This window comes from Dendropsophus ebraccatus, chromosome 3, assembly GCF_027789765.1.
Source record: "Dendropsophus ebraccatus isolate aDenEbr1 chromosome 3, aDenEbr1.pat, whole genome shotgun sequence".
Classification (NCBI taxonomy): domain Eukaryota; kingdom Metazoa; phylum Chordata; class Amphibia; order Anura; family Hylidae; genus Dendropsophus; species Dendropsophus ebraccatus.
This window is the reverse complement of record NC_091456.1, coordinates 183,715,159-183,743,147: the sequence shown is the minus strand read 5'-3', so window position 1 is coordinate 183,743,147 and position 27,989 is coordinate 183,715,159. Positions and strand designations below refer to the sequence as shown.

At 45.5% G+C, this 27,989-nt stretch overlaps 2 protein-coding genes across 5 annotated transcripts; one reads left to right on the top strand and one right to left on the bottom strand.

Moving 5' to 3' along the window:
• Positions 1-24: 24 nt before the first annotated feature.
• On the bottom strand, positions 25-5,534 carry NUDT2 (nudix hydrolase 2). Of its 2 annotated transcripts, none has more exons than XM_069963298.1 (3): positions 5,437-5,534; positions 4,245-4,364; positions 25-424 (listed from the first exon to the last, which is right to left on the bottom strand). In XM_069963298.1, the coding sequence occupies exons 2-3, from the start codon at positions 4,357-4,359 to the stop codon at positions 105-107; spliced, it is 435 nt and encodes a 144-aa protein (XP_069819399.1). In that variant the 5' UTR covers positions 4,360-4,364; positions 5,437-5,534; the 3' UTR covers positions 25-104. The 2 variants fall into 2 exon arrangements, with proteins under 2 accessions (XP_069819399.1, XP_069819400.1); XM_069963299.1 differs by lacking the exon at positions 5,437-5,534 and adding an exon at positions 5,340-5,416.
• Positions 3,959-27,989, top strand: KIF24 (kinesin family member 24). 3 transcript variants are annotated; one of them, XM_069963295.1, is made up of 13 exons: positions 3,959-4,068; positions 13,771-14,335; positions 14,907-15,096; positions 15,713-15,810; positions 19,084-19,299; positions 19,518-19,605; positions 19,906-20,027; positions 21,033-21,138; positions 21,999-22,070; positions 22,512-22,621; positions 24,583-26,745; positions 26,844-26,937; positions 27,633-27,989. In XM_069963295.1, exons 1-13 carry the CDS (start codon positions 3,963-3,965, stop codon positions 27,789-27,791), a joined length of 4,089 nt encoding a protein of 1,362 aa, XP_069819396.1. In that variant the 5' UTR covers positions 3,959-3,962; the 3' UTR covers positions 27,792-27,989. The 3 variants fall into 3 exon arrangements, with proteins under 3 accessions (XP_069819396.1, XP_069819397.1, XP_069819398.1); XM_069963296.1 differs by lacking the exon at positions 3,959-4,068 and adding an exon at positions 5,565-5,844; XM_069963297.1 differs by lacking the exon at positions 3,959-4,068 and adding an exon at positions 5,565-5,871.

Sequence of the window (27,989 nt, the reverse complement as noted above, 5' to 3'; positions counted from 1 at the left end):
CAATATTTCCATATATTTCCTTAATTCGCTTTTTTCTCCCTCTTTTTATTATTGTATTGTTAAAAAAAAAACATACAATTGATGATAACATTATAAATACAGTGTCAGGGTGTAGCCTGGTCCTGCAGGAACTGATACGCTTCCTTCAGTGTCTCCTGCATGTCCTGATAGCCGGAGTAGGTACATGCCTCCTGCAGCCGCAGCCAGCGGTAATCCTGGTGCTCGTGCGAGAGCTTCACCTGCGCGTTCCGGTCTTTCAGCTCCCCCAGCCAGTAGATGACCGTCTTCGGCTTGTTGTTCACCTTGTAATTTAATTCCTTTTGGAATCCATCCACAATATGGAACTGGCTGGGTTGCAATCCGGCCTCTTCCTCGGTCTCACGTAACGCTGTGGTCATGTCATCTTCTCCGGGATCAACATGGCCTGGGGGGAAAAATGAGCAAAAACTTTGGGGGAGATTTATCAAACATGGTGTAAAGTGAAACTGGCTCAGTTGCCCCTAGCAACCAATCAGATTCCACCTTTCATTCCTCAAAGACTCTTTGGAAAATGAAAGGTGGAATCTGATTGGTTGCTAGGGGCAACTAAGCCAGTTTCACTTTACACCGTGTTTGATAAATCTCCCCCTTTGTATTTATTTCCCGGTCCACTTTATACTAAAACGTATATCTGACAGGCCCTACTTAAAGGGGTATTCCACTCATGCATAACTTTTGATATGTTGCTGCCCATGGTGAGACTAACAATTCCTTCCATACTTGTTATTATCTATTTAGTTTCCTTTCCCCAGTTCTGAGCTGCTGCTTTCTGCTAAAGACACAAAAATCTGTGTGTGAGTTTTTCTCTATGTCTCCCCCCTCCCCCCCCCTCCCTTCTGAGACGGCTGATGTAAACAAGTCCCTGACTTGCTGTATCTACAACTTTGTAGCTTCTATGTAATGTCGGGAGGGTTATTCTGAGGTCAAGTTGCTGATGAACTCCCTGTGATTAAACCTCCTAGTATTACAAAGAAGCTACAAAGTGAACAGATTTCGAGGACCTCGGAAGCGTGTGAATGGGACGTTCATATGAACATTCGTTTTGGACATGTTAGAAGATCCTATGACAACAAGCAGATGGCAATGTGTCTCCTTGATGGTACCCCAGTGATCAGCTGTTATCTGCAAAGAAACATAGCAATACGTATTCATTATTCCTGCAGCGCCATCACAGGAGAGATGAAGCATTACACAGTGCTTATTAATCTATTATTATTTTTTCTTTCAAATCAACTGGTGCCAGAGATTTATAATTTACTTCTATTAAAAAAACCTCCAGTCTTCCAGTACTTATCAGATGCTGTATGTCCAGCAGGTAGTGCTTTCCAAGTTGGACTCGAACCACAGAGGATTTTAATGGGGATTTGTGGCTGCCCTGGACAGTTCCTGACACGGACAGAGGTGGCACGGAGAGCACTGTGTCAGAATGGAAAGAATACATCACTTCCTGCAGGACATACGGCAGCTGAAGACGAGATTTTTTTTTTTATGAAAGTAAATTACAAACTCTGACACTTTCTGGCACCAGAGTTGAAAAAAACAACTTTGGTGAACAACCTCTTTAAAGTGTACCAGCCATTTCCAAAAAGTTTAAAACACCTGCATGGTTTTGTTTTAATATTCCAGAGTGGTGCAAGGTGATTCCAATGTTCTCATTGCTGTTATTGACCCCTGAGTGTCTTCTCCATGGTGCACAGCTGTTTCTCATTGTCCCTATTTCAGGTGCAGGACCAGAGCCACACACAGGGACTTCTCTGGCCAATTACAGCACAGCACATACTCCTTTCTGCTATGCCATGACACATGATTATCTCTACTATAGGAGGGAGAAGTGGTTACTGATGCACTGGGTGTGCAAGGTATTATTTGAGTAGAAATGAAAGAAAAGCAGCACAGCATGAAGGGGTTACACTAAGCACTGAACAGCTGCTGACATGCTATAGGGAGAGGAGATGACACTGCAGCGCTGTGGACATACAGCAGTAGGTATATTGGACAGCTGTCCTGAAACAGTGTGGATCATCTTCAGGAGGCAGACTGACCTCAACTTGCAGGTGCACAATCCAGAGTTTTGCTCCATCCTGCACACTGCATATGCTAATCCCACTTCCTGTGTCCTGTCCTGATCTAGCTGTTGATAGAGACAGATTTAGCCTAACAACAAACAGTGGACAGAAAGGAAGAAATACACCTAGTGGCCAGGAAGATAAAGCTGTTTTTCTGGGGTGAGGCGTCATTTTTGGTAAATGATTTATCAACACGTTAGGAATCACAAGAAGGAAAAAAACAAAAGACACTCTTAATAACAAATCTCCACTCAGGCCTAGAGATGAGGACTTCTCATCTTGCACACATCTCTTATTCCGGGACAAAAAAGTATTTTATGATTGCTGTATGTGGGATTGTAACTAAGGATTGTATTACACTGTCTGATTTTCTACGTAAGCAAGTGCTGATCGCTAGTAATGTCTGTACAGCCCTGGCTGTATATAGAAAATAATAATGTTATACTTGCCTCTCCAGGCTTCTCAGCATCCTCCTGCCTGTTCTCCGCTCACCACTGGCACTTCTAAAGCTGTTTCTGCAGTGACAGGCCGCTTAACCAATCACTGGCTGAGACAGGATAGCACAATGGCCAGTGATTGGCTGACAGACGGGTTAGGATAGAGCCAGCCACAGCTGCGGAGAGTTGGGAACAGGCAGGAGGACGCTGGGCCGCCTGGAGAGGTAAGTAATTACTTTATTATTTGGTCTACTCTTTCACCAGCTGCCAACCACACGGCTCTGATTTTTAAAATTTGATGAAAACCATCGACCAGCCAATGATTGGCTCCTAGATTAGGCAGATAATCTCTCCCTGTGTGATAGGACCTTAAAGGGAACCTGTCACCCCCCCCCCCCCATGGGGCAGAGCCTGGCCCCTCCCCTTCGCTAGAGACCCTTATACTTACCCCGATGCACGAAGTCCCGCTCCTGGAGCCCGATGCCCATAGAGAATGAATGGGGCGCCCCCTGTTGCGCACGGGGCGCTAAGGAGAAAGGTAATTGTGTTAACTCCCTCCTCGGCGTCGTTCCTCTGCCCAGAGCACTCTGAGGACTGGGCAGTGCTCATAACGGTGCTCCCCAGAAAAGAAGAACCCCAACCGCTTCTTCAACCTCCAGGCAAGAAGTCCATGCAGGTGAAGGGGGTAGTGACTTCCCTTTGCCAAATTTAAGCAGCAGCAGATCCATTTAAAACATACCCCTTGCTAATGTTCCCAGGCATCAGATTGCTCGAAGTCTAGCCTCCTCGCTCCCCCACCCTCACCCTTATACTTTCAATTGGCGAACTACTAAACAAGTATAAGGATACGTCCACCTGTACATAACTTCCTGCACTACAATGGTGCGAAACCACCCAATATAAATAGTGGAAATCTGCACCAGCATGTCCAAAGCATAAAATACGCAGCAGATTAGGTATGTGAAAAGCTGATAAATAGGTGGCACTTGAGCGGCTTGGCCACGCCTTGAGGACACTTGTGGGTCCAAAAAATATTTGCTTTTTGAGCCATGTGGTGCTTGAAGGGGTACTCCAGCGAAAAGCTTTTTCTCAGTAATTGAAACACATTACAAAGTTATATAACTCTGTAATATGCTTCAATCACCTTTCTACTCCCCTTCCCTAACTTCCCCCCCCCTCAACCCCCCACCAAAAAGTGAAGTAAACTCCTTCTTACCTAATGACTGTTGACCCCAGGCTGTTCTGTGGCAGCCATTTTGTGACAATGACATCATCAAGAGGGAGGCAGGTCTAAGCCCTGTTAAGCCAACCTACCTTTGTCAGATGACTCAGGTTGCTCAGCTCTGATTGGCTAAACAACATGTAAGCCATCTAACAGTTTTACAGAGTCAGTTAGACATCACAGGAGACAAAGAGCATCATGGGAAACCCCAAACCAGGAAGTGAAGAAAAATGTAGACACCAACTGAGCTTCAGGGACCTGCAAACACCGGGAAATTCAAAAGGAGACAGACTCCGGAGGAATGGTAAGTGGGAAAACTATGTTTATGATTGATTTTTTTTTTTTATCAGCGCCAGAGTACCCCTTTAGGGGTATGTTTGAGCTTGATCTGCCAGCAGCTGCTCATAGCGCGACAGACTCCCTTTAAGAGAAAGCTTTTTGTAATCTCACCAACACACTTATTCCTGGTCATATTATTACCTTTGGGAGGGGTCCAGTGATGGGTTCCATAAGACGTCTGAAGGAGAAGGAACTCTATATCAGAGACCTCTGCGATTCTTCTGAAGATGATCAGACCACAGGCCCTCAGAACCATGGTCCCTGCAAACAGCAGAATAATATAGGTTACTGGGAGGGAGAAGGGTCAAAGCAGCACATGCCCCTCTATGTTACTCAACGTGAAACAGATGTTCTTGGCGCAACCTCCAATGCAGATGTGAACAGAGCCTACACGGGTGGTTTAGCATTACATAAATAATATTTAAAGGGGTTCTCCAATTTCAGACACTGATATCCTATCCTCAGGATGACATCTTGCTCCTCTGCCGATCAGCTGTTCGGGTGAGCTGCAGTGCCCTGATGTATGCAAAGAAGCTGATCAGATATTGATAGCCTATACGAATCTGAAATTTTGGAGCCCCTTTAAGGAGGTTCCCCCATAATTAAAGGGATAGTTCACAGAAAAAAAAAGATTTTTGATTTACTTCTATTTTTAAAAAATCCTCCAATCTTCCAGTACTTATCAGCTGCTGTATGTCCTGCAGAAAGTGGTGTATTCTCTCCAGTCTGGCACACTGCTCTCTGCTGCCACCTCTGTCCATGTCAGGAACTGTCCAGAGCAGTAGCAAATCCCTATAGAAAACCTCTCCTGCTCTCTAGACTAAAGCGAATACATCACTTCCTGCAGCACCTACAGCAACTGATAAGTACTGGAAGGCTATTTTTTTTTTTATAGAAATAAATTACAAATCTCTGGCCCTTTCTGGCACCAGCTGATTTAAAAAAAAAAGTGTTTTTGCTTTGGTGAACTACCCCTTTAAAAGTTATCCTCTATCCATAGGATAGGGGATAAACAGCTGATTGGTGGGGGTCTAACCATTGGGATCCCTACAGATTAAAGTGACTGTACCACCAGGCTGCATTGTACCTCAGAGCCAACTGGCAAGTGCCTGCCCATCGCTGTTGTTTTACACTGTAAAAAAAATATCTATCAATCTATCTGTTAGCCACAGCCACCCTTATTGTATGGCATACAGAGGTAATCAATTAACCCTTGACAGTGACAGACAAGCTTACCCTGGGCCACATATCGATTCTCAGTCTAGGACACTAGTTTCATACCAATCTAAGGAGCTACTACTATAGAGAATACAGCCCCAACTTCTATACATACCCAGAAACCGGAAGAGCTGCGCATGCGCGGCCGGAACCCGGATACATAGTAGCAACGTGCGAGAGTCATGTGACTTGGTGGCTCAGCGGCCATTTTGCTTGTGGGCAAGTGGACCCTGGGTTCATATTATCACGTGATACGGTTTGAGGCCCAGCAACGTTATCTCCACGAGAGGGAACGAGAATGAGATAACCGGGGTCCGGCTCTCCCCCGTATGGTGTATAGATGAGAGTTTAACAAATGTCACGTGTGTACACCTAGTAAACCCCGCCCCGAGAACGCCGGGATTGGACGGTCGGGGGAGGTGTTGTCATGGAGACGGGGACAGCTGTGCGCCTACTGACGGTTGGAGGTAGAGCGGGGAAAAGAGAGCGAGCGGTCTCCGTCCTGTGCAGAGCGGCCGGACAGGTACCGCACTGTGTGACTGGGGGCTGTGTGAGTACATGGGGTGCACAGTATGCTGTGTGTGAGGATGGCGCTGTACTGTGCACAGATATACAGAGTCCTGTGTCATCCTATAGATGGTGGGAAGACATGTGCTACTATATACAGTCCTGTGTCATCCTATAGATGGTGCTGGGAGACATGTGGTACTATAGAGAGTCCTGTGTGATCCTATAGATGGTGCTGGGAGACATGCGGTACTATAGAGAGTCCTGTGTGATCCTATAGATGGTGTTGGGAGACTATACAGAGTCCTGTGTGATCCTATAGATGGTGTTGGGAGACTATACAGAGTCCTGTGTGATCCTATAGATGGTGTTGGGAGACTATAGAGAGTCCTGTGTCATCCTATAGATGGTGCTGGGAGACTATAGAGAGTCCTGTGTCATCCTATAGATGGTGCTGGGAGACTATACAGAGTCCTATGTCATCCTATAGATGGTGCTGGGAGACTATATACAGTCCTGTGTCATTCTATAGATGGTGCTGGGAGACTATACAGAGTCCTATGTCATCCTATAGATGGTGCTGGGAGACTATATACAGTCCTGTGTCATCCTATAGATGGTGCTGGGAGACTATATACAGTCCTGTGTGATCCTATAGCTGGTGCTGGGAGACATGCGGTACTATAGAGAGTCCTGTGTCATCCTATAGATGGTGCTGGGAGACTATAGAGAGTCCTGTGTCATCCTATAGATGGTGCTGGGAGACTATAGAGAGTCCTGTGTCATCCTATAGATGGTGCTGGGAGACTATATACAGTCCTGTGTCATCCTATAGATGGTGCTGGGAGACTATATACAGTCCTGTGTCATCCTATAGATGGTGCTGGGAGACTATATACAGTCCTGTGTGATCCTATAGATGGTGCTGGGAGACTATATACAGTCCTGTGTGATCCTATAGATGGTGCTGGGAGACTATATACAGTCCTGTGTGATCCTATAGATGGTGCTGGGAGACTATATACAGTCCTGTGTGATCCTATAGATGGTGCTGGGAGACTATAGAGAGTCCTGTGTCATCCTATAGATGGTGCTGGGAGACATGTGGTACTATAGAGAGTCCTGTGTCATCCTATAGATGGTGCTGGGAGACTATATAGAGTCCTGTGTCATCCTATAGATGGTGCTGGGAGAGTCCTGTGTCATCCTATAGATGGTGCTGGGAGACTATAGAGAGTCCTGTGTCATCCTATAGATGGTGCTGGGAGACATGTGGTACTATAGAGAGTCCTGTGTCATCCTATAGATGGTGCTGGGAGACTATAGAGAGTCCTGTGTCATCCTATAGATGGTGCTGGGAGACTATAGAGAGTCCTGTGTGATCCTATAGATGGTGCTGGGAGACATGTGCTACTATATACAGTCCTGTGTGATCCTATAGATGGTGCTGGGAGACTATAGAGAGTCCTGTGTGATCCTATAGATGGTGTTGGGAGACATGCGGTACTATAGAGAGTCCTGTGTGATCCTATAGATGGTGCTGGGAGACTATACAGAGTCCTGTGTCATCCTATAGATGGTGTTGGGAGACTATACAGAGTCCTGTGTCATCCTATAGATGGTGCTGGGAGACTATACAGAGTCCTGTGTCATCCTATAGATGGTGGGAAGACATGTGGTACTATATACAGTCCTGTGTGATCCTAAAGATGGTGCTGGGAGACATGCGGTACTATAGAGAGTCCTGTGTGATCCTATAGCTGGTGCTGGGAGACTATAGAGAGTCCTGTGTCATCCTATAGATGGTGCTGGGAGACTATACAGAGTCCTATGTCATCCTATAGATGGTGCTGGGAGACTATATACAGTCCTGTGTCATTCTATAGATGGTGCTGGGAGACTATATACAGTCCTGTGTGATCCTATAGCTGGTGCTGGGAGACATGCGGTACTATAGAGAGTCCTGTGTCATCCTATAGATGGTGCTGGGAGACTATAGAGAGTCCTGTGTCATCCTATAGATGGTGCTGGGAGACTATAGAGAGTCCTGTGTCATCCTATAGATGGTGCTGGGAGACTATATACAGTCCTGTGTCATCCTATAGATGGTGCTGGGAGACTATATACAGTCGTGTGTCATCCTATAGATGGTGCTGGGAGACTATATACAGTCCTGTGTGATCCTATAGATGGTGCTGGGAGACTATATACAGTCCTGTGTGATCCTATAGATGGTGCTGGGAGACTATATACAGTCCTGTGTGATCCTATAGATGGTGCTGGGAGACTATAGAGAGTCCTGTGTCATCCTATAGATGGTGCTGGGAGACATGTGGTACTATAGAGAGTCCTGTGTCATCCTATAGATGGTGCTGGGAGACTATATAGAGTCCTGTGTCATCCTATAGATGGTGCTGGGAGAGTCCTGTGTCATCCTATAGATGGTGCTGGGAGACTATAGAGAGTCCTGTGTCATCCTATAGATGGTGCTGGGAGACATGTGGTACTATAGAGAGTCCTGTGTCATCCTATAGATGGTGCTGGGAGACTATAGAGAGTCCTGTGTCATCCTATAGATGGTGCTGGGAGACTATAGAGAGTCCTGTGTGATCCTATAGATGGTGCTGGGAGACATGTGCTACTATATACAGTCCTGTGTGATCCTATAGATGGTGCTGGGAGACTATAGAGAGTCCTGTGTGATCCTATAGATGGTGTTGGGAGACATGCGGTACTATAGAGAGTCCTGTGTGATCCTATAGATGGTGCTGGGAGACTATACAGAGTCCTGTGTCATCCTATAGATGGTGTTGGGAGACTATACAGAGTCCTGTGTCATCCTATAGATGGTGCTGGGAGACTATACAGAGTCCTGTGTCATCCTATAGATGGTGGGAAGACATGTGGTACTATATACAGTCCTGTGTGATCCTAAAGATGGTGCTGGGAGACATGCGGTACTATAGAGAGTCCTGTGTGATCCTATAGCTGGTGCTGGGAGACTATAGAGAGTCCTGTGTCATCCTATAGATGGTGCTGGGAGACTATAGAGAGTCCTGTGTAATCCTATAGATGGTGCTGGGAGACTATAGAGAGTCCTGTGTGATCCTATAGATGGTGCTGGGAGACTATACAGAGTCCTATGTCATCCTATAGATGGTGTTGGGAGACTATACAGAGTCCTGTGTCATCCTATAGATGGTGCTGGGAGACTATACAGAGTCCTGTGTCATCCTATAGATGGTGCTGGGAGACTATACAGAGTCCTGTGTCATCCTATAGATGGTGCTGGGAGACATGCGGTTCTATAGGGACTCCTGTGAGATGTGCGCTCCTATAGAAGGTCCTGCATAACATGTTGTCCCATAGATTGACCTGTAAGACTTGTGGGCCCTGTAAGATATATGGTCCCGTAGAGAGTTTAGGAATACTCTAGATGGTGCAGTCCCGTACACATTTGGTCCCATAAACTTGCTTGACGTCTTGTCCCGTAGAAGGTCCTGTATGATATGTGGTCCTGTAGATGGTTCTGTATACTGTAGGTCCCATAGAGAGTTATGTATAGCTTGTGGTTCTGTATAGGTCCCATAGAGAGTGGGACCATAACACATATGGTCCCATAGGCTTGCTTGATGTTTTGTACCATAGAAGGTCCTGTAATGAGCTCTGTATAGGGTCCTTAGAGAGTTCTGTAAGGCTTGTGGTTCGGTATAGGTCCTGTATATGGTTCTCTAAAACTTGTTTTGGAGAGGGTCCTGTATGTTGTGCGTTCCTATAAAAAATATGGTTCCATAAACTTGCTTCACATGTTGTTCTATAGAAGGTCCTGTAGAGAGTTCTGCATAGGAACCATAGAGAATTCTGTAAGGATTGTGGTTCGGTATAGGTCCTGTAGAGGGTCCTAAACGTTCAGCAAGATGTGCTGCCATGTACAGGACCCTGTAACACATTCAGTCCCATATAGGTACTGTAGATTGTGTGGTCCCATAGAGAGTCCTGTAAAACATTCACCCCCATGGAGATACTATAGATTGTGTGGTCCCATAGAGGGTCGTGGAAAGAATTTAGTCCCATTGGGGGACTTGTAGAGAATCCTATAAGACATGCAGGCCTATAGGGGGTCATGGGAAACCTTCGGTCCCATAGATATCCTTGTAGCATGTGCAGTCTCTTAGAGAGTCCTGTAGGAAATGCAACCCCTAGACCATGGTTGGGGAAGGTTGCAGGTTCCCCATCCTTGTCTTAGATGAACCTGTAAAGGGTTGGGGATGTAGGGGATGATTTTAGGCTATGGGTATTTCCTGACCTTTTGCCCTTAGGCTATGTTCACACAATGTATATTTTCGTAAAACCACGGCCGTTGTTGCACATTGCAACAACGGCTGTGATTATTACGAAAATATACGTTAACTTGCCGTCTATGGGATCCCAGCTGGAGCGTATGCTCTCCAGCCGGGATCCCTAGCGGTGCTGCAAATAACTGACTCCGGCCGCTCGCTCCATAGTGTGCAATGGGGAGTCCTAAAGCGGGCGCACACGGATGCAGTACTGCAGTACCGGCCGGGAAGATCTTTTCTGAGACCGGTGTTCAGTGACCCGGCCTCTTATGAGGTCTGAACATAGCCTGATACTTAATCCTCCATCACAAATGTGGAAACGAGATCTTAAGTTCCTACGTAGAGGGATGGAAGAAAAATATTAGCTTCAAAGCCGGTGTGTCCGCAGCGTGGTAATAGCTGGGAGGTGTTGTGCAGGTGAATGACTGCGTACTTACTCACATTTACAGCCCTGTGTCCTCCCTGTCGTTATGCATTAGACATCACCTACTCTCATCAACCTGCTGGTACTGAGCCCCTGAGAGTCCCTGAACCAAACTAACTCCTCCTTGCTATGCCGTGCACTGGAGTGAACTGGTGTCACCATGCTGGCGGGGGGATTTACAGTACACTACTATGGATGACGTGTGTGGGATAGAAAGGGTCAGGTTGTATTCACACAGTCCAGGTTCCCTTCATGTCTTCTGCACATAGAAGTAGCTAAGATTTGCCCCGCATGCTGTGTTCTGTCTTGCTGTCGCTTTTACTAGAGACAGAGTTTCCCTAACAACAGGCAGTAGACATCAAATTGCCAGGATAGTAGTCAGCTAGTTGCCAACATTGTTTTTTTTTTTTTTCTCCTGTCTGGGGAGAGAATCACTCAGCCGTGCTCTTCTCCCATCTCTGTCTAACAATCAGTCGGGTTCTGAACACCCAGACCCCGACCAATCAAAACTTTTGACTTTTTTTTTTTAATGACTGGGACTGGTTGGTGTTGTCTGAATCCACCTCTCGCCTGACTGTATCTTAAAGCGGTACTCCAGTGTTTTTTTTGTTTTGTTTTTTTCAAATCAAGTGGTGTCAGAAAGTTATATAGATTTGTAATTTACTTCTATTTAAAAATCTCAAGTCTTCCAGTACTTATAAGCTACTGTATGTCATGCAGGAAGTGGTGTATTCTCTCCAGTCTGCTGCCACCTCTGTCCATGTCAGGAACTGTCCAGAGCAGGAGAGGTTTTCTATAGGGATTTGCTTCGGCTCTGGACAGTTCCTGACATGGACAGAGGTGGCAGCAGAGAGCACTGTGCCAGACTGGAGAGAATACACCACTTCCTGCAGGACATACAGCAGCTGATAAGTATTTTTTAATAGTACTCTACAAATCTATATACCTTTCTAACACCAGTTGATTTCATGCAATTATCTAGAACCTATCTCAGCCCATCCAGATGACAGCCTGAATAGTTGGCTCCTCCGGCTGCCGCCTGACGCCACGCCGTGGGTTATAATACTTGTTGGTTCTCATATTCTGCTATTAAGCCTCCATGCGCCCGGGCGATGTGGGCAGGGCCCGTACACCTGCCGCCAGGAGACAGCTGTCCTCTCTATCAGCTGTGATCGCCCGGCTTAGCAGGTTATTATGGGAGCATTGAGATAGCTGTGTGTGCGTTGGTGAGGAGCTGACATAACTGTGGGTGCCCGCAGCCTGATGCCTCGGATTCTCACTCTCCAGGCTGACTATAGGACTGGGCCGGACGTCTCCCCTTTCATCTCATCGGTCGCCGTCCAGCGTGAACCTTCCTAACCTGGTTTCATTTGCTTCCTTGTTAACACTTGTGTGACCGTCCCTCCCTGCCCTATATCCTGCGGGTGTGCCCTGTCATTACCCGTCACACTTCTGATTGATACTCACAGTCATGGACACTCGGATTTCATTCATAGTACCATCCACCCTGTCTACTAGTCCTCACCTAAAATACTCTGTACTGCTGTGGGCCCCCCCTGTCTTTGTGTATAGGCGGTAACATTTCCTCTGTTCCTGTCCTCAGCGGAGATGAATGGCTCTATTAATATTGATGATCCTGGGTGTGGATGGGTGACAGCTGCCATGCTGGGTGATCAGTAACATAGGAGATCTGCTGGTGTAGTTTGGAGTATAAAAATACACCCAGTTACCCCCCTCCCCTCCCCCTTCCATCATCGGGGTCTTAACCTTCAGAGGTCGGAGCAGCTGTCGGCTGTATCTGAGGTGTGAGCTATACATTAGGGATCCACTACTGTCCTGTGGAGATGTAGAATCACTTATAGAGTTCACTTACAGGGTGTACATTGTATTATCCTGTACTGATCCTGAGCTACATCCTGTATTATATACTCCAGAGCTGCACTCACTATTCTGCTGCTGGGGTCACTGTGTACATACATTACTGATCCTGAGCTACATCCTGTATTATATACTCCAGAGCTGCACTCACTATTCTGCTGCTGGGGTCACTGTGTACATACATTACATTACTGATCCTGAGTTACATCCTGTATTATACTCCAGAGCTGCACTCACTATTCTGCTGGTGGGGTCACTGTGTATGTACATTACTGATGATAAGTTACATCCTGTATTATACTCCAGAGCTGCACTCACTATTCTGCTGCTGGGGTCACTGTGTATATAAATTACTGATCCTGAGTTACATCCTGCATTATACTCCAGAGGTGCACTCACTATCCTGCTGGTGGGGTCACTGTGTACATACATTACATTACTGATCCTGAGTTACATCCAGTATTATGCTGTTTTGCTGGTGGAGTGAATGTAATGTATGTACACAGTGACTCCACCAGCAGAATAGTGAGTGCAGATCTGGAGTATATTACAGGATAAGTAATGTAATGTAATGTACACAGTGACCCCAGCAGCAGAATAGTGAGTGCAGCTCTGCAGTATAATACAGGATGTAACTCAGGATCAGTACAGGATAAGTACAGGATAAGTAATGTAATGTAATGTACACAGTGACCCCACCAGCAGAATAGTGAGTGCAGCTCTGGGGTATAATACAGGATGTAACTCAGGATCAGTAATGTATGTACACACTGACCCACCAGCAGAATAGTAAGTGCAGCTCTGAGGTATAATACAGGATATAACTCAGGATCAGTACAGGATCAGTAATGTAATGTATGTACACAGTGACCCCAGCAGCAGAATAGTGAGTGCAGCTATGGAGTATATTACAGGATCAGTAATATAATGTATGTACACAGTGACCCCACCAGCAGAATAGTGAGTGCAGCTCTGGAGTATATTATAGGATCAGTAATTTAATGTATATACACAGTGACCCCACCAGCAGAATAGTGAGTGCTGCTCTGGAGTATATTACAGGATCTGTAATGTATGTACACAGTGGCCCCCACCAGCAGAATAGTGAGTGCAGCTCTGGAGTATAATACAGGATGTAACTCAGGATCAGTAATTCCTGGCAGTCTGCTTTCATTCTCATCAGGTGACCTCAGGATGGCGCTGTGCCCGGTGTGATGGCTTCTCCTTATGTGACATCCATCTGACCATTGCCCAGACTGTCCTTTTTTCTTAATAAAGTTGTGTTTGTTTTCCCTCCATCCAGCGGGGTCCCCTTTCCTCCTGGAGATGGCCTCCTGCCTCCTTGAGTGCCTCTGTGAGGCTGAACTGGAGCAGTACTATCCTCACTTTGTGGCCCTCGGGCTCCAGAAGATTGAGGAATTGGCCAAGGTGACGATGAGGGATTACTCCAAGCTGGGCGTTCATAGCATGGAGGACCGCAAACGCCTCTTCCAGCTGATCGAGATCATTCAGAGCGTGGCAGCTGAGGACAGCAGTGACAGCAGGACCCCTCCCCTGCAGCCAGGCTGCGTCTACCTCCAGCCCCCCAATAACAGAGCCGCCACCCGCAGACAGCTGCAATTTGACATCTCCTTGGACACTGACAGAAGCGCCCTCCCCTTCTCTCCATCTCTTCCCATGAAGCATCTTACAGAAGTGTGTGACACAGCGCCACCTGCTGACCAGAAGATAGAGGAGAGTCCCAGCTCATCGGCTGAGGAGTCCTGCCTGAAAGTCCTGGGGGGCTCCAGAGACAGTGAGGGCCCCCTCGTACATAGAGTGATGCACGTGTCTGGGTACAACTATGGCGTGCCGCAGACACACGTAAGGTAATGCTCTTTGTACAATTACATATTGTGCGTGGTACTCTCTACATACAGAACTGAATATGCCATTGGGCACTGTTCACAATGTTAAAGGGGTAGTTCACAAAAATCAACTGAAAGTACCAGAGACTTTTAATTAACTTCTATTAAAAAATAAAAACAAATCACAAGTCTTCCAGTACTTATCAGCTGCTGTATGTCCTGCAGGAAGGGGTGCATTCTTTCCAGTCTGGAGAGCAGGAGAGGTTTTCTATGGGGATTTGCTCCTGCTCTGGACAGTTCCTGGCATGGACAGAGGTGGCAGCAGAGAGCACTGTGTCAGACTGGAAAGAATACACCACTTCCTGTAGGACATACAGTAGCTGATAAGTATTGGAAGACCTAAGATTTTTTTTTTAAATGAAAGTATATTACAAATCTGTGGCACTTTCTGGCACCAGTTGATTTGAAAGAAATTATTTTTTGTAGTGAACTACCCCTTTAATACCATGTACATTTTGAAATCCCCGAGTAATAGTGGCACAATGCATTCTCTTCCTGACACCCCCCCCCCCCTGTATCTTCTGTTGGACAGGCCCAGTTGCGCAGACAAAGAAGGACCCTGGACAGACAGCGATAAAATCCGAGTGTGCGTCCGTAAGCGACCCCTAGGTCTGAGGGAAGAAAGACGAGGGGAAGTGAGCGTGGTGACCGTAGAAGGCAAGGAGACCATAGCGATATATGAGAGGAAGGAAGCTGTTAACTTAAAGGAATATATACTGCAGGTATTAATATGGGGTCATATTTACTGGCTGCCATTGGGTTAATATATCTGCTGACCGGCATGACACCAGTAGAACTGAAATTGGGAGGGGGGAGGGGGGGAGCTCCATTGTAGAATTACTGCGCAAAATTGTTGGTTGCTTAAAAGACAATGGCTAAACATGTCCGTATAATATAGAGTGGGAGGGGTCCTGGGAATAAGATTGCATTATGATTATTACATATTAAGTAATTCTAACATTTTTATCCGCTGTATGCCCTGCAGGAAGTGGTGTATTCTCTCCAGTCTGACACAGCGCTCTCTGCTGCCGCCTCGGTCCATGTCAGGAACTGTCCAGAGCAGGAGAAGTTTTCTAAGGGGATTTGCTACTGCTCTGGACAGTTCCTGACATGGACAGAGGTGGCAGCAGAGAGCACTGTGTCAGACTGAACAGAATACACCACTTCCTGCAGGGCATACAGCAGCTGATAAGTACTTTAACACTGGGGATTTTTAAATAGAAAAAAATTACAATGAGCCCCATACTGAGCACAGCAGGGTGACGCAGAACGCCATGTATCACTTTTTTTTCTTATTTTATATCTTCTCTCCATTGGGTCCATGTTTCCTTTTTCCAGCACGTATTTTATTTTGATGAAGTGTTTAGCGAGACGTTCACCAATCAGGATGTGTACGTGAAGACCGCCCAGCCGCTTATCCAGCATGTGTTCAACGGGTAGGGGACGTGCTTCCATCTCATGTCCGTCCGTTCTTTCATTCATATGGTCATGTGCACTTTGTGTTTTTTTGTATTTTTTAGCGATATGATTTTTATCCATATGACAATCTATGATTGTGAATATGTCGTCGAGGGTTAGAGAAGGGAAAGTAGAAGGCTTCATCAATCTATAATAAGTCCAGTAACTTAAAGTGTCACAGTCGTATTTTTATTTATTTATTTTTTTCAGAAATCAATAGTAACGGCGATTTTAAGAAACTTTTTAATTGGGTTTATTAGGCAAATCTGCCATTATCTGCATTTAAAAAGACTTTCCCCAGGTCCCCCCTTCCTCCTCTCTCTCATTCACTGCTAATTATCAGGAAATCTCGACTCTTTTACATCAGTCGTGCCCTGTTTAACCTATGGAGAGGGGAGAGGGGAGGGGGGAGGAGGGAGATTAGTCACCAGCAGAGAACAAAGGATTACACAGCGAGACCTGTATGAAAGCCGGTATTCAGAGGTCAGAGAGGTCAGTGCTGAGGTCATGCTTTTTCATGATTTAAAAAAAAATGCATTTTTCGGCTAATAAACCCAGTTACAAAGTTTCTTAAAATCGCCTGTACTGATTTCTGCAAAAAATTTTTTTTTAAACGACAGTGACACTTTAAATATGGAGTATCTCACCATTTTTAGGATCTCTGCATAATGTCAGGGAATGCGGACATGTCAGGGAAATGTTAAAAAGGAACACTAAATCAGCAGGCCGGTGAGAATATAACAAGTTGACTCGCTTGTGCATCTGTACCGCCGCTCCTGGGTCCCGTTCACCACCACTGTCTGTCATCTTCAGCTGGATTTTGGGTACGTCACATACCTGGCTCTCCCAGCAGCAACATCACGGCCCGGCTGAGTGATTGCCCGCTCCACCAGTCAGTGACTGCTCTGGTGTCCCGCCCCAGTCACTAATTGGCTGAGCAGGCAGTCACTCCGCCAGGGTCGTGACATTGCAGTTAGCAGAGCTACAGGACCCAGCCCTACAAGCCATGAGGAGGGATGAGTATACTTGTCATCTTGGTGTTCATGGGACTTCTCCTTTAAAAATTTCAATTGGTCTGAACAAGCCCGGAGAAAGACTTAGTTTAGCACTTCTGTCCTCCATTCGCAGCAGGACGTGGATTCTATAATAAGACAATGGAGCTGTCCCCGGCAGGGAGTGCCTTTTCCAGTTCATGTCAACATGCATTTGCTGTGAGTCCGTTGTGTAAGTGCAGCAGTCATCGATCAGTGACATAGAACATCTGTCCCCTAATTCATAGTATAGACCAGGGATGGGGAACCTTCGGCCTTCCAGCTGTTGCAAAACTACAATTCCCATCATGCCTGGGCAGCCGAAGCTAAAGCTGGAGGGCCAAAGGTTCCCCACCCCTGGTATAGAGTCTCAGATGTGATACAGCTTCTTCCTGTCTCTTTATAAGAGCTGAATCCCCTCACAAACAGGAGAGCGTTGTCTGATGGGACACACAGGAGAGACAGTCTGTGCATAGGGAGACGTACAGATAGAGCTGGGAGGGGTGTATACTACCTGGAGGGATCTGATAGATTGTGAGGTAATCCTGTTATTCATCGGAAGTGAGTAAAACAGGAGAGGCTGACCACTTGGTCATACAATAGAACACGTTGGTTTGTGACTTGTCAGACCGGTGATCACATGACCCAGCTGCAGTAATAAGGTGTATGAATGCAGCTGAGCCAGGATGAAACTGATGACACTGCAGGGATGCTTGAAGTGAGTTGGACTATATTTTGCTCTTTCCCAATGTAATTCTAAGGGGGAAATTTATCATACATGGAGTAAAGTGAAACTGGCTCAGTTGCCCCTAGCAACCAATCAGATTCCACCTTTCATTCCTCACAGACTCTTTGGAAAATCAAAGATGGAATCTGATTGGTTGCTAGGGGCAACTGAGCCAGTTTCACTTTACACCATGTTTGATAAATCTCCCCCTATGTCTTTTAATAAAATGCTAAAATTTACCGATTCTCATATTTCACTTACTTAGGCAGGCCCATTCCCCTTCTGCCCTGATAGATTTGTCCCTAACTCACACACTGTAACAAACTATCATTCATGCCTGCAGGTTGGGTCGTCTTGATTTAGTTTTATATGTTATAAAATGAATCTGCATGGAATTACAGACTTGCCTAGATTGTCTGTGGTGATAAGAGGAGGCTGCCGTAAAGTGATTTGTACATCATTACAGGGTCATGTGACACCAGTAGGTAGTGGAGACAATAGCAGCTCCCTCACAGGTCACATAGCGCACTCAGTAATGTCTCACATTCATCTCAAGCGCAGAGACTTTGTTTATTGTCATCTATGTCCATGAGGCTTGTTGTAAAGCAGGTCACTAAATGCTGTTAAAGGGGTAGTGCGGCGGTAAACAATTATTCACAGAATAACACACATTACAAAGTTATACAACTTTGTAATGCATGTTATATCTGTGAATGGCCCCCTTCCCCGTGTCCCACCACCCCCGCCCATGTACCCGGAAGTGTGGTGCGCTATACATACCTGTCACGTGCCGACTCGTCTCCGATCTTCAGTCATCGGTGTCGTCTTCGCCCGAATCCCTCCGAGCGTCCTGAGTGCCTGCCGCCCTCTGCCGCATCATCGGCTGCTCAGCCGCGATTGGCTGAGCATAACTGTGCTCAGCCAATCGCGGCTGAGCATCTGATGACGCTGAAGAGGGCGGCCGGCACTCAGGACGCTCGGAGGGATTCGGCCGGGCCGTCCGAAGACGACATCGCAGACTGAAGATCGGAGACGAGTCTGCACGTGACAGGTATGTATAGCGCACCACACTTCCGGGTACATGGACGGGGGTGGTGGGACACAGGGAAGGGGGCCATTCACAGACATAACATACATTACAAAGTTGTATAACTTTGTAATGTGTGTTATTCTGTGAATAATTGTTTACCGCCGCACTACCCCTTTAAGAACAGCCCTGGCAAGATGGCCGCCCCCATAACAATATACAAAAAGTGAAATAAAAAAAATTACAGTCAGAAAATAGAAACAGATCAGAATAAAAAAAAAAAAAAATTGTATCTGATTCTAATCCGCAAAAGAAAATTCAGGCGACACATTCCCTTTAATTCTGCCTGTACATACATGTAATATATCTCGCCTTTCTCTAGACACTTTTCCATATGTCCCCTGTCACCTCTGTTGCCTCTTTTGCACCAAATTAATAATTTTTTTTTTTTTTTTTTTTGCTTTAGGGGAAACGCCACTTGTTTCGCTTATGGCCAGACAGGAGCAGGTAAAACCTACACAATGATTGGCACCCCGAAAGCCCCTGGACTCTACGCCTTAGCCGCCAAAGACATCTTCCAGCAACTGGAGACCAATCACCTTAAAAAAGACCATTCTGTTTGGATCAGTTTCTATGAGATCTACTGTGGACAGCTGTATGACCTGCTCAATGGAAGGAAAAGGTTAGAGCCGATGCTGTAATGTCATAGTGTGTGTCATAAATCTATAGGTGCCATGCTGAACCTGGCGTCTTATGGGGAATATCCATAATCCAAGCCATTCTTCATTAGGGTGCCTCACATCATGGCTTAGAGCGTGTATGATCTGAGTGTATTTAGTCCCCTCTACCCTACACAATGTACTGTGTCATGTGATGAAATCTTACACTGTCTTCCTCCAGACTCTACGCTAGAGAAGACGGGAAGCATGTCGTGCAAGTTGTAGGACTGCGAGAAGTTCATGTTATTGGGGTTGATTTCCTGCTAGAGGTAAGCGGTGTGCCATGTCCACCCTGCCCGCTAAATCCTATGAATGAGCAAATATGAGCTCCGTAAGGGTACGTTCACACTTACCGGATCCGCAGCAGATTTCATTTAATTAACTGAACACAGCATCAAATCTGCTGCGGATCCTGTAAGTGTGAACGCACCCTAAGAGAGACTGAGAACTTGGCAGCCAAGTAGCCGTATTGTAATCTTCCCAGTAGGTAACACTTCCTAATAGTGTATTATAGGGTCTTTTACCCTGAACAATAATTGTAACACAGAAAATATCTATTTATCTCTCAGGTAATCATGAAGGGCAGCAGAGAGCGCAGCACCGGAGCCACAGGGGTTAATTCTGACTCCTCTCGTTCACATGCCGTCATTCAGATCCAGATCAAAGATCCCGGGAACCGTAAACTCGGCAGGTGAGACATACACTTTGTACCATCTTTCTTTTTTTTTTTTTTTTTTTTTTTCTTCTTTTTTTAAACCTATTGTAGATTTAAAAATTAACATTGTAATATATCTTTATTGAGTACAAAATTTAAAGGAAAACTCTGTCCGGGACCCATTTTTTCACAATTTACTTCCCCATCTCCAGTGCTGCCACCCGCATTCTGCCGCTATGGTCCCCGGCAGCTTCCTGGTCTTGGGACGTAACAGCACAGGACTGCCCAGTCATTCAGTGGTAAAGGAGGACACTGCTATACCCGCTGAATGGCTGAGCGGGCTCGCCACATCCCAAGTCCCATCTCAAGACCAGGAAGCGGCTGGGGACCAGGACGGGCGGCAGCACTGAAGATAGGGAGGTAAATGGATGTTATTTTTTTTCACCCACGCTCTCCCCAGGCATTTAAAAAAAAAAAAAAATTGGTCCCAAACAAAGCTCTCCCTTAAATTACCTACTATTACCTCCAAAATACACTGAATATAGCCATATAGGTATCCACACATTCATATAAATAAAGATGAGCTGTAGTACCAAATTCAGCACATGGGCAAGGGTAGTGCTGCTTTTGGGTTAAAGAGGTTAGAAAGACGTGGCCACTTTCTTCCAGAGTTTTGCAACTCAGTCCCATTGAAGTGAGTGGAGGTTAAAGTGAATGTACTATCAGGCACATCACTTTTTTTTCTTACTTTAGCCGCTGGGTGCCGGCGGCTTGGTCTTCTTTTTTTTAACTGCCACCAGCTTGGAGCACTGGGAGCAGTCCCGCTGCCCCTATCTCCCCTCAGTGTGACCATATTCTCTTTTTGATTGATTCTAATGGAGCTGTGTCACAGAGGGGAGGGGGTTTCATTACACTGGGAACCCTTTAACAGAAAAAAAAAAAGACAGCATAATCATGGGAGCCGCACATATTTCTAGATACCAGTCTTGTATAGCAATGGTAACCATGCTGGAATATTTTACTCCCATGTTACTTCTGCAGGATGTCCTTCATTGACTTAGCTGGAAGTGAAAGAGCGTCTGATGCCCGGGAATCGGATAAACAAACCAAAATGGAAGGAGCAGAAATAAACCAAAGCCTCCTGGCGGTAAGCATGCATCTCCTTTATAGAGCTGAGCTATAGTCGCACACAGGGTTACTCTACTACCTCATTGTCATGTCCTGTCTCAGTCCTTAAAGCGTCACTGTCGTTTAAATTTTTTTGCAGAAATCAATAGTACAGGCGATTTTAAGAAACTTTGTAATTGGGTTTATTAGCCGGAAAATGCATTTTTATCATGAAAAAGCAGTTTGAAGCTCTCCGCACTGTCTTCATTATTCTCTATGGAGAGGGGAGGGGTGGAGGGAGATGAGGCACCAAAACAGGACAACAAAGAGTTAGTTTACAGCTACATCACCAGGCTATCTCCTCTGAGGTCAGCACTGACCTCTCTGACCTCTGAATACCCGATGTGTAATTCTTTGTTCTCTGCTAGCGACTAATCTCCCTCCTCCCCCCTCCCCTCTCCATAGGTTACACAGGGCACGTCTGATGTAAAAGAGTCCAGATTTCCTGATAATGAGCAGTGAATGAGAGAAGGGGGGGGGACCTGGGGAAAGGTCTTTTTGAATGCAGATAATGGCAGATTTGCCTAATAAACCCAATTACAAAGTTCCTTAAAATCACCTGGACTATTGATTTCTGCAAAAAATAAAATATGACAGTGACACTAATGGAACTCGCTTTTATAAAAGGAATTCCTAGTAGAAATGAGCACAACTCAAGGATGCTTAAGTCCAATCACTCAGTATTTCAATACCGGCGGCTGAAGAAGTGGGATGCAGCCCTAGGGAGTCCTGGAAAACATGGATACCGCCTATGGCATACTCGACTTGCGCCCATCTCTGATGATTTTATTATGAAAATATATTATAAATTATATTCTGATTTCTCCTGTTCTTTCACAGCTGAAGGAGTGTATACGAGCACTGGATCAGGAGCAGGCCCATACACCTTTCAGACAGAGCAAACTGACCCAGGTAGGAGTTATAGATGTGAACATACAGAAGGGTTTGATAGGTTACAATGCAGCTTTCTTTTGGGGTTCAGTCTTTGCCACCCCCGTCCCCCCCCCATTTACTATGTCTGTGGTTGATGCGGTCTACTAGTTGCAGTTCTAAAACAAAGATGATATCACATCACATGATCCGGGAATATGTCGTCACCATTGTGAGGTGCCTTGGTCACGTGATGTGCCACCATAGACGGAGAGCACAAGGGGGAGCTGCACCACAGTGGAACAGAATTCATACTTAGTTTTGCTTTTAAACCTTATTATGTTAGACCTTGTACGTCTGATCTATAAATGATCTGATAAATGACTGTACAGGAGTATAACCTTGGAAAGAATACATCTGAGAGTTCGGGCCGATGGAGGCATTTATGATAAACTGTGAAGAATTCTTGTGTCTTGTCTACAGGTGCTAAAAGATTCCTTTATTGGAAACTCGAAGACCTGCATGATAGCCAATGTATCCCCAAGTCACATCGCTACCGAGCACACACTGAACACTCTACGCTACGCAGATAGGTAAGTGGTTGTATGCTGGGGGAAAGATAAGTTCATAAGACGCAGAATCAACTACTAGTAGCCGCTCAATGTCATGTAACCTGTTGCAGTATATCACCAGTCTGTGGTGGCTCAGTGGTTAACACTCTTGCCTCACCCCACCAAGGGCAACATCTGCAAAGAGTTTGTATGTTCTCTCTGTGCTTGCGAGTAATCTGGTTTCCTCCCACACCCAAAACATGCAGATAGGTCAATTTGGATACAATAAATATATACAAATAAAAGCATTATTCACGCACTTGTAAGGGTCCTTTTACAGGGCCAGACATGGGGCTGTGCAAGGACGCAAATCGGCTTGATCGGTGCTTATTTGCAGAGCCTTTATACAGCACAACAAATCGAGCAGCCGGGCTGCATGAATGATCCTTATATTGTTCATGCAGCCAAGGAAACGTTCAAATAACACAAGCAGTGCATAATTACCATTAGTGCTGCTGTGTGATCTGGCATCCCACTCTCCGCCTACCCTGTGCTGCTCCCTGGTGTTGCCTCCTCCAGCTGTCAAGCCGCAAGGAGAGCCAGAGGGCGGGATGCCAGATGACACAGGTGCACGTAAGGTATGTATGCTCTGCTGGTGACCTGGAAATTGACAGCACTAAAATATGTATATACATGCTGTCAGTTTCACTTTGCTATTGGCCACCCTTTTAATAATGCTTTTATTTGTATAGCGCCAACTGATTCCGCAGCACTTTACACAGTCAATTTTGGTCCCTGTCCCCATTAGGGCTTACAATCTTGGTTGACCTAACTTGATGTTTTTAGTTTGGGAGGAAACCCGTGCAAACACAGAGAGAACATACAAACTCTTTGCAGATGTTGCCATACAGGAAGTTGTGCGCCTGATAGCGATAAATTTTACCGCAATCCAAAAGATGTGATCAGTCAAGCATCAGGTGTTTTCCCGGTCATCAGCTGATCACTGTCACTTTTACACGTTTCGAGCCACGTTCCTGGATGATAATCGGTCAGTGTAAAAGGCCCTTTACAAAGTATCTGAAGCAAAAGAGGTGATGCTTCGCACATGACCGGCTACTAAAGGCAGCTGGAAGCATTGATTGGAAACATGCTACTTTTTCTCTGGCAAGACTATTTGCTGTTGTAAGGGTCCTAGTTGACAAAGCGATTTTTAAAAATTAAAGGGGGAAGTCCAGGCAAAATAATTTCAGGATATATTATTGCCCAACAAAAGTTATGAAAATTACTAATAGACACTTATTATGGGAAAGGCATCTATAATGCATTTTCCCTGCACTTACTACAGCATGGCGTGTTCGGGTCTCTGTAAAGTTGGTGATGACACATCACGTAAACTGCCAACTCCTGCTGCTCCAGCCTGTCCCACTGCTGCAACAGTAATTGGCAGTTTATGTGACGTGACGTCACCAACTTTACAGAGACCTGAACAGGCCATGCTGTAGTAAGTGCAGGGAAAATGCACTATAGGTGCATTTCCCAAAATAAGTGTCTGTTAGTAATTTTCATAACTTTTATTGGGCAATAACATATCTTAAAATTATTTTGCCTGGACTTCCCCTTTAACGATAAACGATCGCAAACAAGATCGTTTATTGTTAACCTGAAATAATCACCATATTTTACAGAACAATCGTCGTTAGTTACAATCGTTACGTGTGATTCCAGCAAATGAAGGAACGATTAGTAAACAAATATGAAATTACAGCGAACAATTAACAATGATTTTGATGTCAGCACCAAATGAACATTAAAAGATTTCTCGTTTGGGTGTTTCACCGTTGCCTGCATTTACATGAAACGATCATCGTTAAATCGATGATTTGCATAATAATTGTCCCGTGAAAATGGGCCCTAAGATGTGGAAGATGTCACTTTGAATGCAATGTATACAAACCATATATTACATGTACTGCCAACTAAATGATATGTGTCTTGTTTTCTAGAGTGAAGGAACTGAAAAAGGGAATGAAGTGCCCCACATCCTGCAGCGGCCGGGGCAGATCCGCTCCATGTCTGTCTCCTAAACGAGGTCAGAATTCTCCATCTTCCTCGGGAGAAAAAATATCTCCAAAAAAAGTAAAGCTTGGGCTGTCAAACACCTCCCCTACCATTGTTAAGTACAAGTCCTGTCCATCGGTTTTTCACCCATCCAATGTCCCTTTGTCTTCCACTCCCAAAATCTACACAAAGCTAAATACAGGGGGGAGAGGCTGTCCAACCCAAGCTTGGCTGACCCATACTACTCCTGTGAAGGGCACATTAAAACCAGGCAAAAAGAAGAATGAAAGCCAGGATAAGATCCCTACCCCCAGGAATCCTCCCAGCTTTAAGCCAGACACGGGCAATGAAGCTAAGGAAGATCGCGGACGTCAGCCTTTGCAGAGAGTACAAGCTGTGAGGCCTGTACAAAAGCAGATAGTCTCTAGGACTGGGATGCTTACGGAAAAGAACACAAAATTGTGGGATGCTTATGACGATCCAACTGGCAGAAAGTCGGGTGATGAATATAGGGGTCTTCCAGAGCAGAAAGAAAGAGAGCAACACCTGCGATACTATCACCAGCAGATACAGAACCCGCCCATCCTTCTCCAGAAGCTTCACTATCAACCACTCGAAAAGATATTGGACCAGTATAAGCCCAAAGAGGTCACAGTGGGTCACGTCCGGAGCTGCACATCGCAACGCGAAGAAACTCCCATCGAAGACCCTGATGACAGCGACTTTAGCGAAGACTCATTTTCCTTTATGTCCAACCAAAAGAAAGGGAGAAAAGAAGAGATGGTCCGAGAGAGGCTCTCTTTTTTTCTACACCAGGGTTCCCCAAGCTTAGACATCAGGAAGGTGTCAGGGATGGGGCATGGTCCACACGGTCCGCACTATCATTTGTCCGAAGCGAAAGAGAATAAAGCTACATTGATTAGTAAATGCGGTTGCGACAAAAAGAGAACGGAAAATGGTGACCGTACAAAATGGAGTTCTGAAGAAGAATCCATCAGTACTCGAGACTCTGCCAATATCAGCAGTACACCAGAAAAGCTATATTCTTCTCAGGAAGACCACGAGAACCAGATGAAACCTGTAAAAGATTCATCTGTGCCTCACAAGTTAAGTAGAGACTATAGTCCTTTACAGGAAAGGTGTAGTAGAAGTGGTCCTGTGATTGGCTCTCCAAAAACAGGACCTGTATTGCTCGAAGGGAGAAGTCCAGGTACCAATACCTCATGTGAGTCGGCGGTGATGGCTCCCCTCACCGTGTCATTATTAAAGGATAACTGGTCGTTGGAGTCAACGTGTAACCTGGAGCCTCAGGAACTCTCCAGAATCGACGTTGAGTTAGATAGCACAAATTCTGATAAAGCCTTGGGTGTTGGCTCTCACCTTGAGGATCAGTCCATTGAGAAGAACCTATCAGATCTGGTCAAGAAGATGCTTCGATATAACGAGAGCTTACGTATAGAGAACTCCCAACACAAAGTTAAGGACTGGTTCCCAGACAGCAGCTATAAATCTAGTTCTGCCGACTCCCCACAATTCTTTGTACAGTCGGGTTTGGCTGATAAAAGCGTGCCTAGACCCGACTTCGTAGGACAGTCACCGCCTTCAGAGAACAAAGACTCCTTTAACATCAGTGATTCCTTTTTAGATTTTCCTCATCCTAGATTTAGGGACCAGGTTAGCCACTTTTACGATGCAGATACGGAGGACAGTGGCACAAACGTCAAAATGAACGGAATCCAGTGTCCATCAGTGGCATTTGGTAGGAAGTCATCGGAAGGAGACTTTGGAGCTACCAAAGATCGTGAATGCAAGAGAGTCTCAAACTCTTCACCAACCAATGTTAGCACCAGTCCTCTTCAGTCCAGAGGGACGGACCCTGATCTCCAGTGCTCCGAAGACTCCTTTAAGCTGCCGTTAAGAGACGGCGAACTGGAGCACCTTAAGAATAAACTTATGAACTGTATATTTACCCACTGTGGTTCCAAGGAGATACCAAAATGTACCCACATGAGAGATGAGAGGAGTCCGAGAACAACGCCAACCTCAGGTAGCCCGTTACAGTCATCCCATGTGACAAGTCAACAAGGGAAAGCTCTTGAAAAGGCTCGGTAAGTTAAGATGGTTGTTGGCTTGGGGGGGGGGTCGTTGCATAAAGGATCTCAGGATGTCCTCCATAGGTGGTACTCATGGATCTCGTTTTTTTCAGACATGCTGTTATCCAAGCACATTGCAAACAGTTTAATGAAATGTCGGTTTTAAGCTCACAGGAGGAAATGCTGCTGAACCACACGTCCAACTCGGTGAGTGCACTCTTCATGCCCTATATTTAAATGGGCACTCTTCACCCCTCTTCTCTCCATATACTTGTATTGACAGCATGTCATGTGATTTTTCAGTAAAATGTAAAAACAAGACGGAATTAAGCAATTTTTTTTCAGAATGAATAAAGTGGAGGGTAGGAAAGAAGGCAGATAAAAGAAACAGGAATTTTTACTACCAAGTTTTTTTTTTTCTATATTCACTTGTACTGTAGATTTATGCATAGTTTGTTAAAACAACCATATATAATATCTGAGAAGAAAAAGTCTTAGAATTTGTGATGATTTAACAATCATATAACCATATATTGTTGTCTTAAAGGGGTACTCCGACACTTTAAAACTAGGTCTATAATGCTGCCTTTTATATACAACATAATAAACTTCCTATTCTCTCCTCTCCTTGCTCCTCCAGTGTCCTGGGGCGGCCTATCTGTGTTCCCCTCTTCCTGGATGAGCTTGTCTCGGCAGTGACAGCCCGCTGAGCCAATCACTGACTGAGACAGGACAGTGCTGCTGTCAGTGGTTGACCGAGCGGGTTGTCATTGTCAAGATGAGTTTATCTTGGAAGTGGCAGCGGTCACTGAGGTACCCAGAGATGTTGCGAATGCAGCTACAGATATTTGATTGTAAATGTATCATCTTGGGAAAGAAAAATGTCCTCCTCTCGTCTGCAGGATTTTCAGGAATATGTCAGGAAGCTGGATGACATCCTAGTCCTCAAGTGTAAACACATAGAGAACCTGAGAGCTCAGCTGCAGAGATTCATGGATCACAACCAGGCGGAATCACCAGTCCACGATAGAAAGCTGGACGACTGTCTCTGCTGCTCCTAACCCAACCGTGCCTGGGAATGTAACAGATGACGTGAGGATGGCAATAAAGGAGACGGCGTCACAGACCCAGGCCTGGTCTAGTCCATGTATTAGATGGGTTATAGTAAAGGATATTCTGTGAAAGTGGAGGAATTGTAAGACTAAGCAGCGTCAGGGTGCAGTTTGGTTAATCCCACAATAAAGCGACACTTTTATAAA

Coding starts and splice junctions, on each gene's coding strand:
- KIF24 (XM_069963295.1), top strand. CDS start 3,963: ATGGGAAACCCCAAACCAGGAAGTGAAGAAAAATGTAGACACCAACTG. Junction 14,336..14,906: donor GTGCCGCAGACACACGTAAG/GTAATGCTCTTT, acceptor TCTGTTGGACAG/GCCCAGTTGCGCAGACAAAG. Junction 19,300..19,517: donor CTGCTCAATGGAAGGAAAAG/GTTAGAGCCGAT, acceptor GTCTTCCTCCAG/ACTCTACGCTAGAGAAGACG.
- NUDT2 (XM_069963298.1), bottom strand. CDS start 4,359: ATGGTTCTGAGGGCCTGTGGTCTGATCATCTTCAGAAGAATCGCAGAG. Junction 425..4,244: donor TCACTGGACCCCTCCCAAAG/GTAATAATATGA, acceptor TTTTCCCCCCAG/GCCATGTTGATCCCGGAGAA.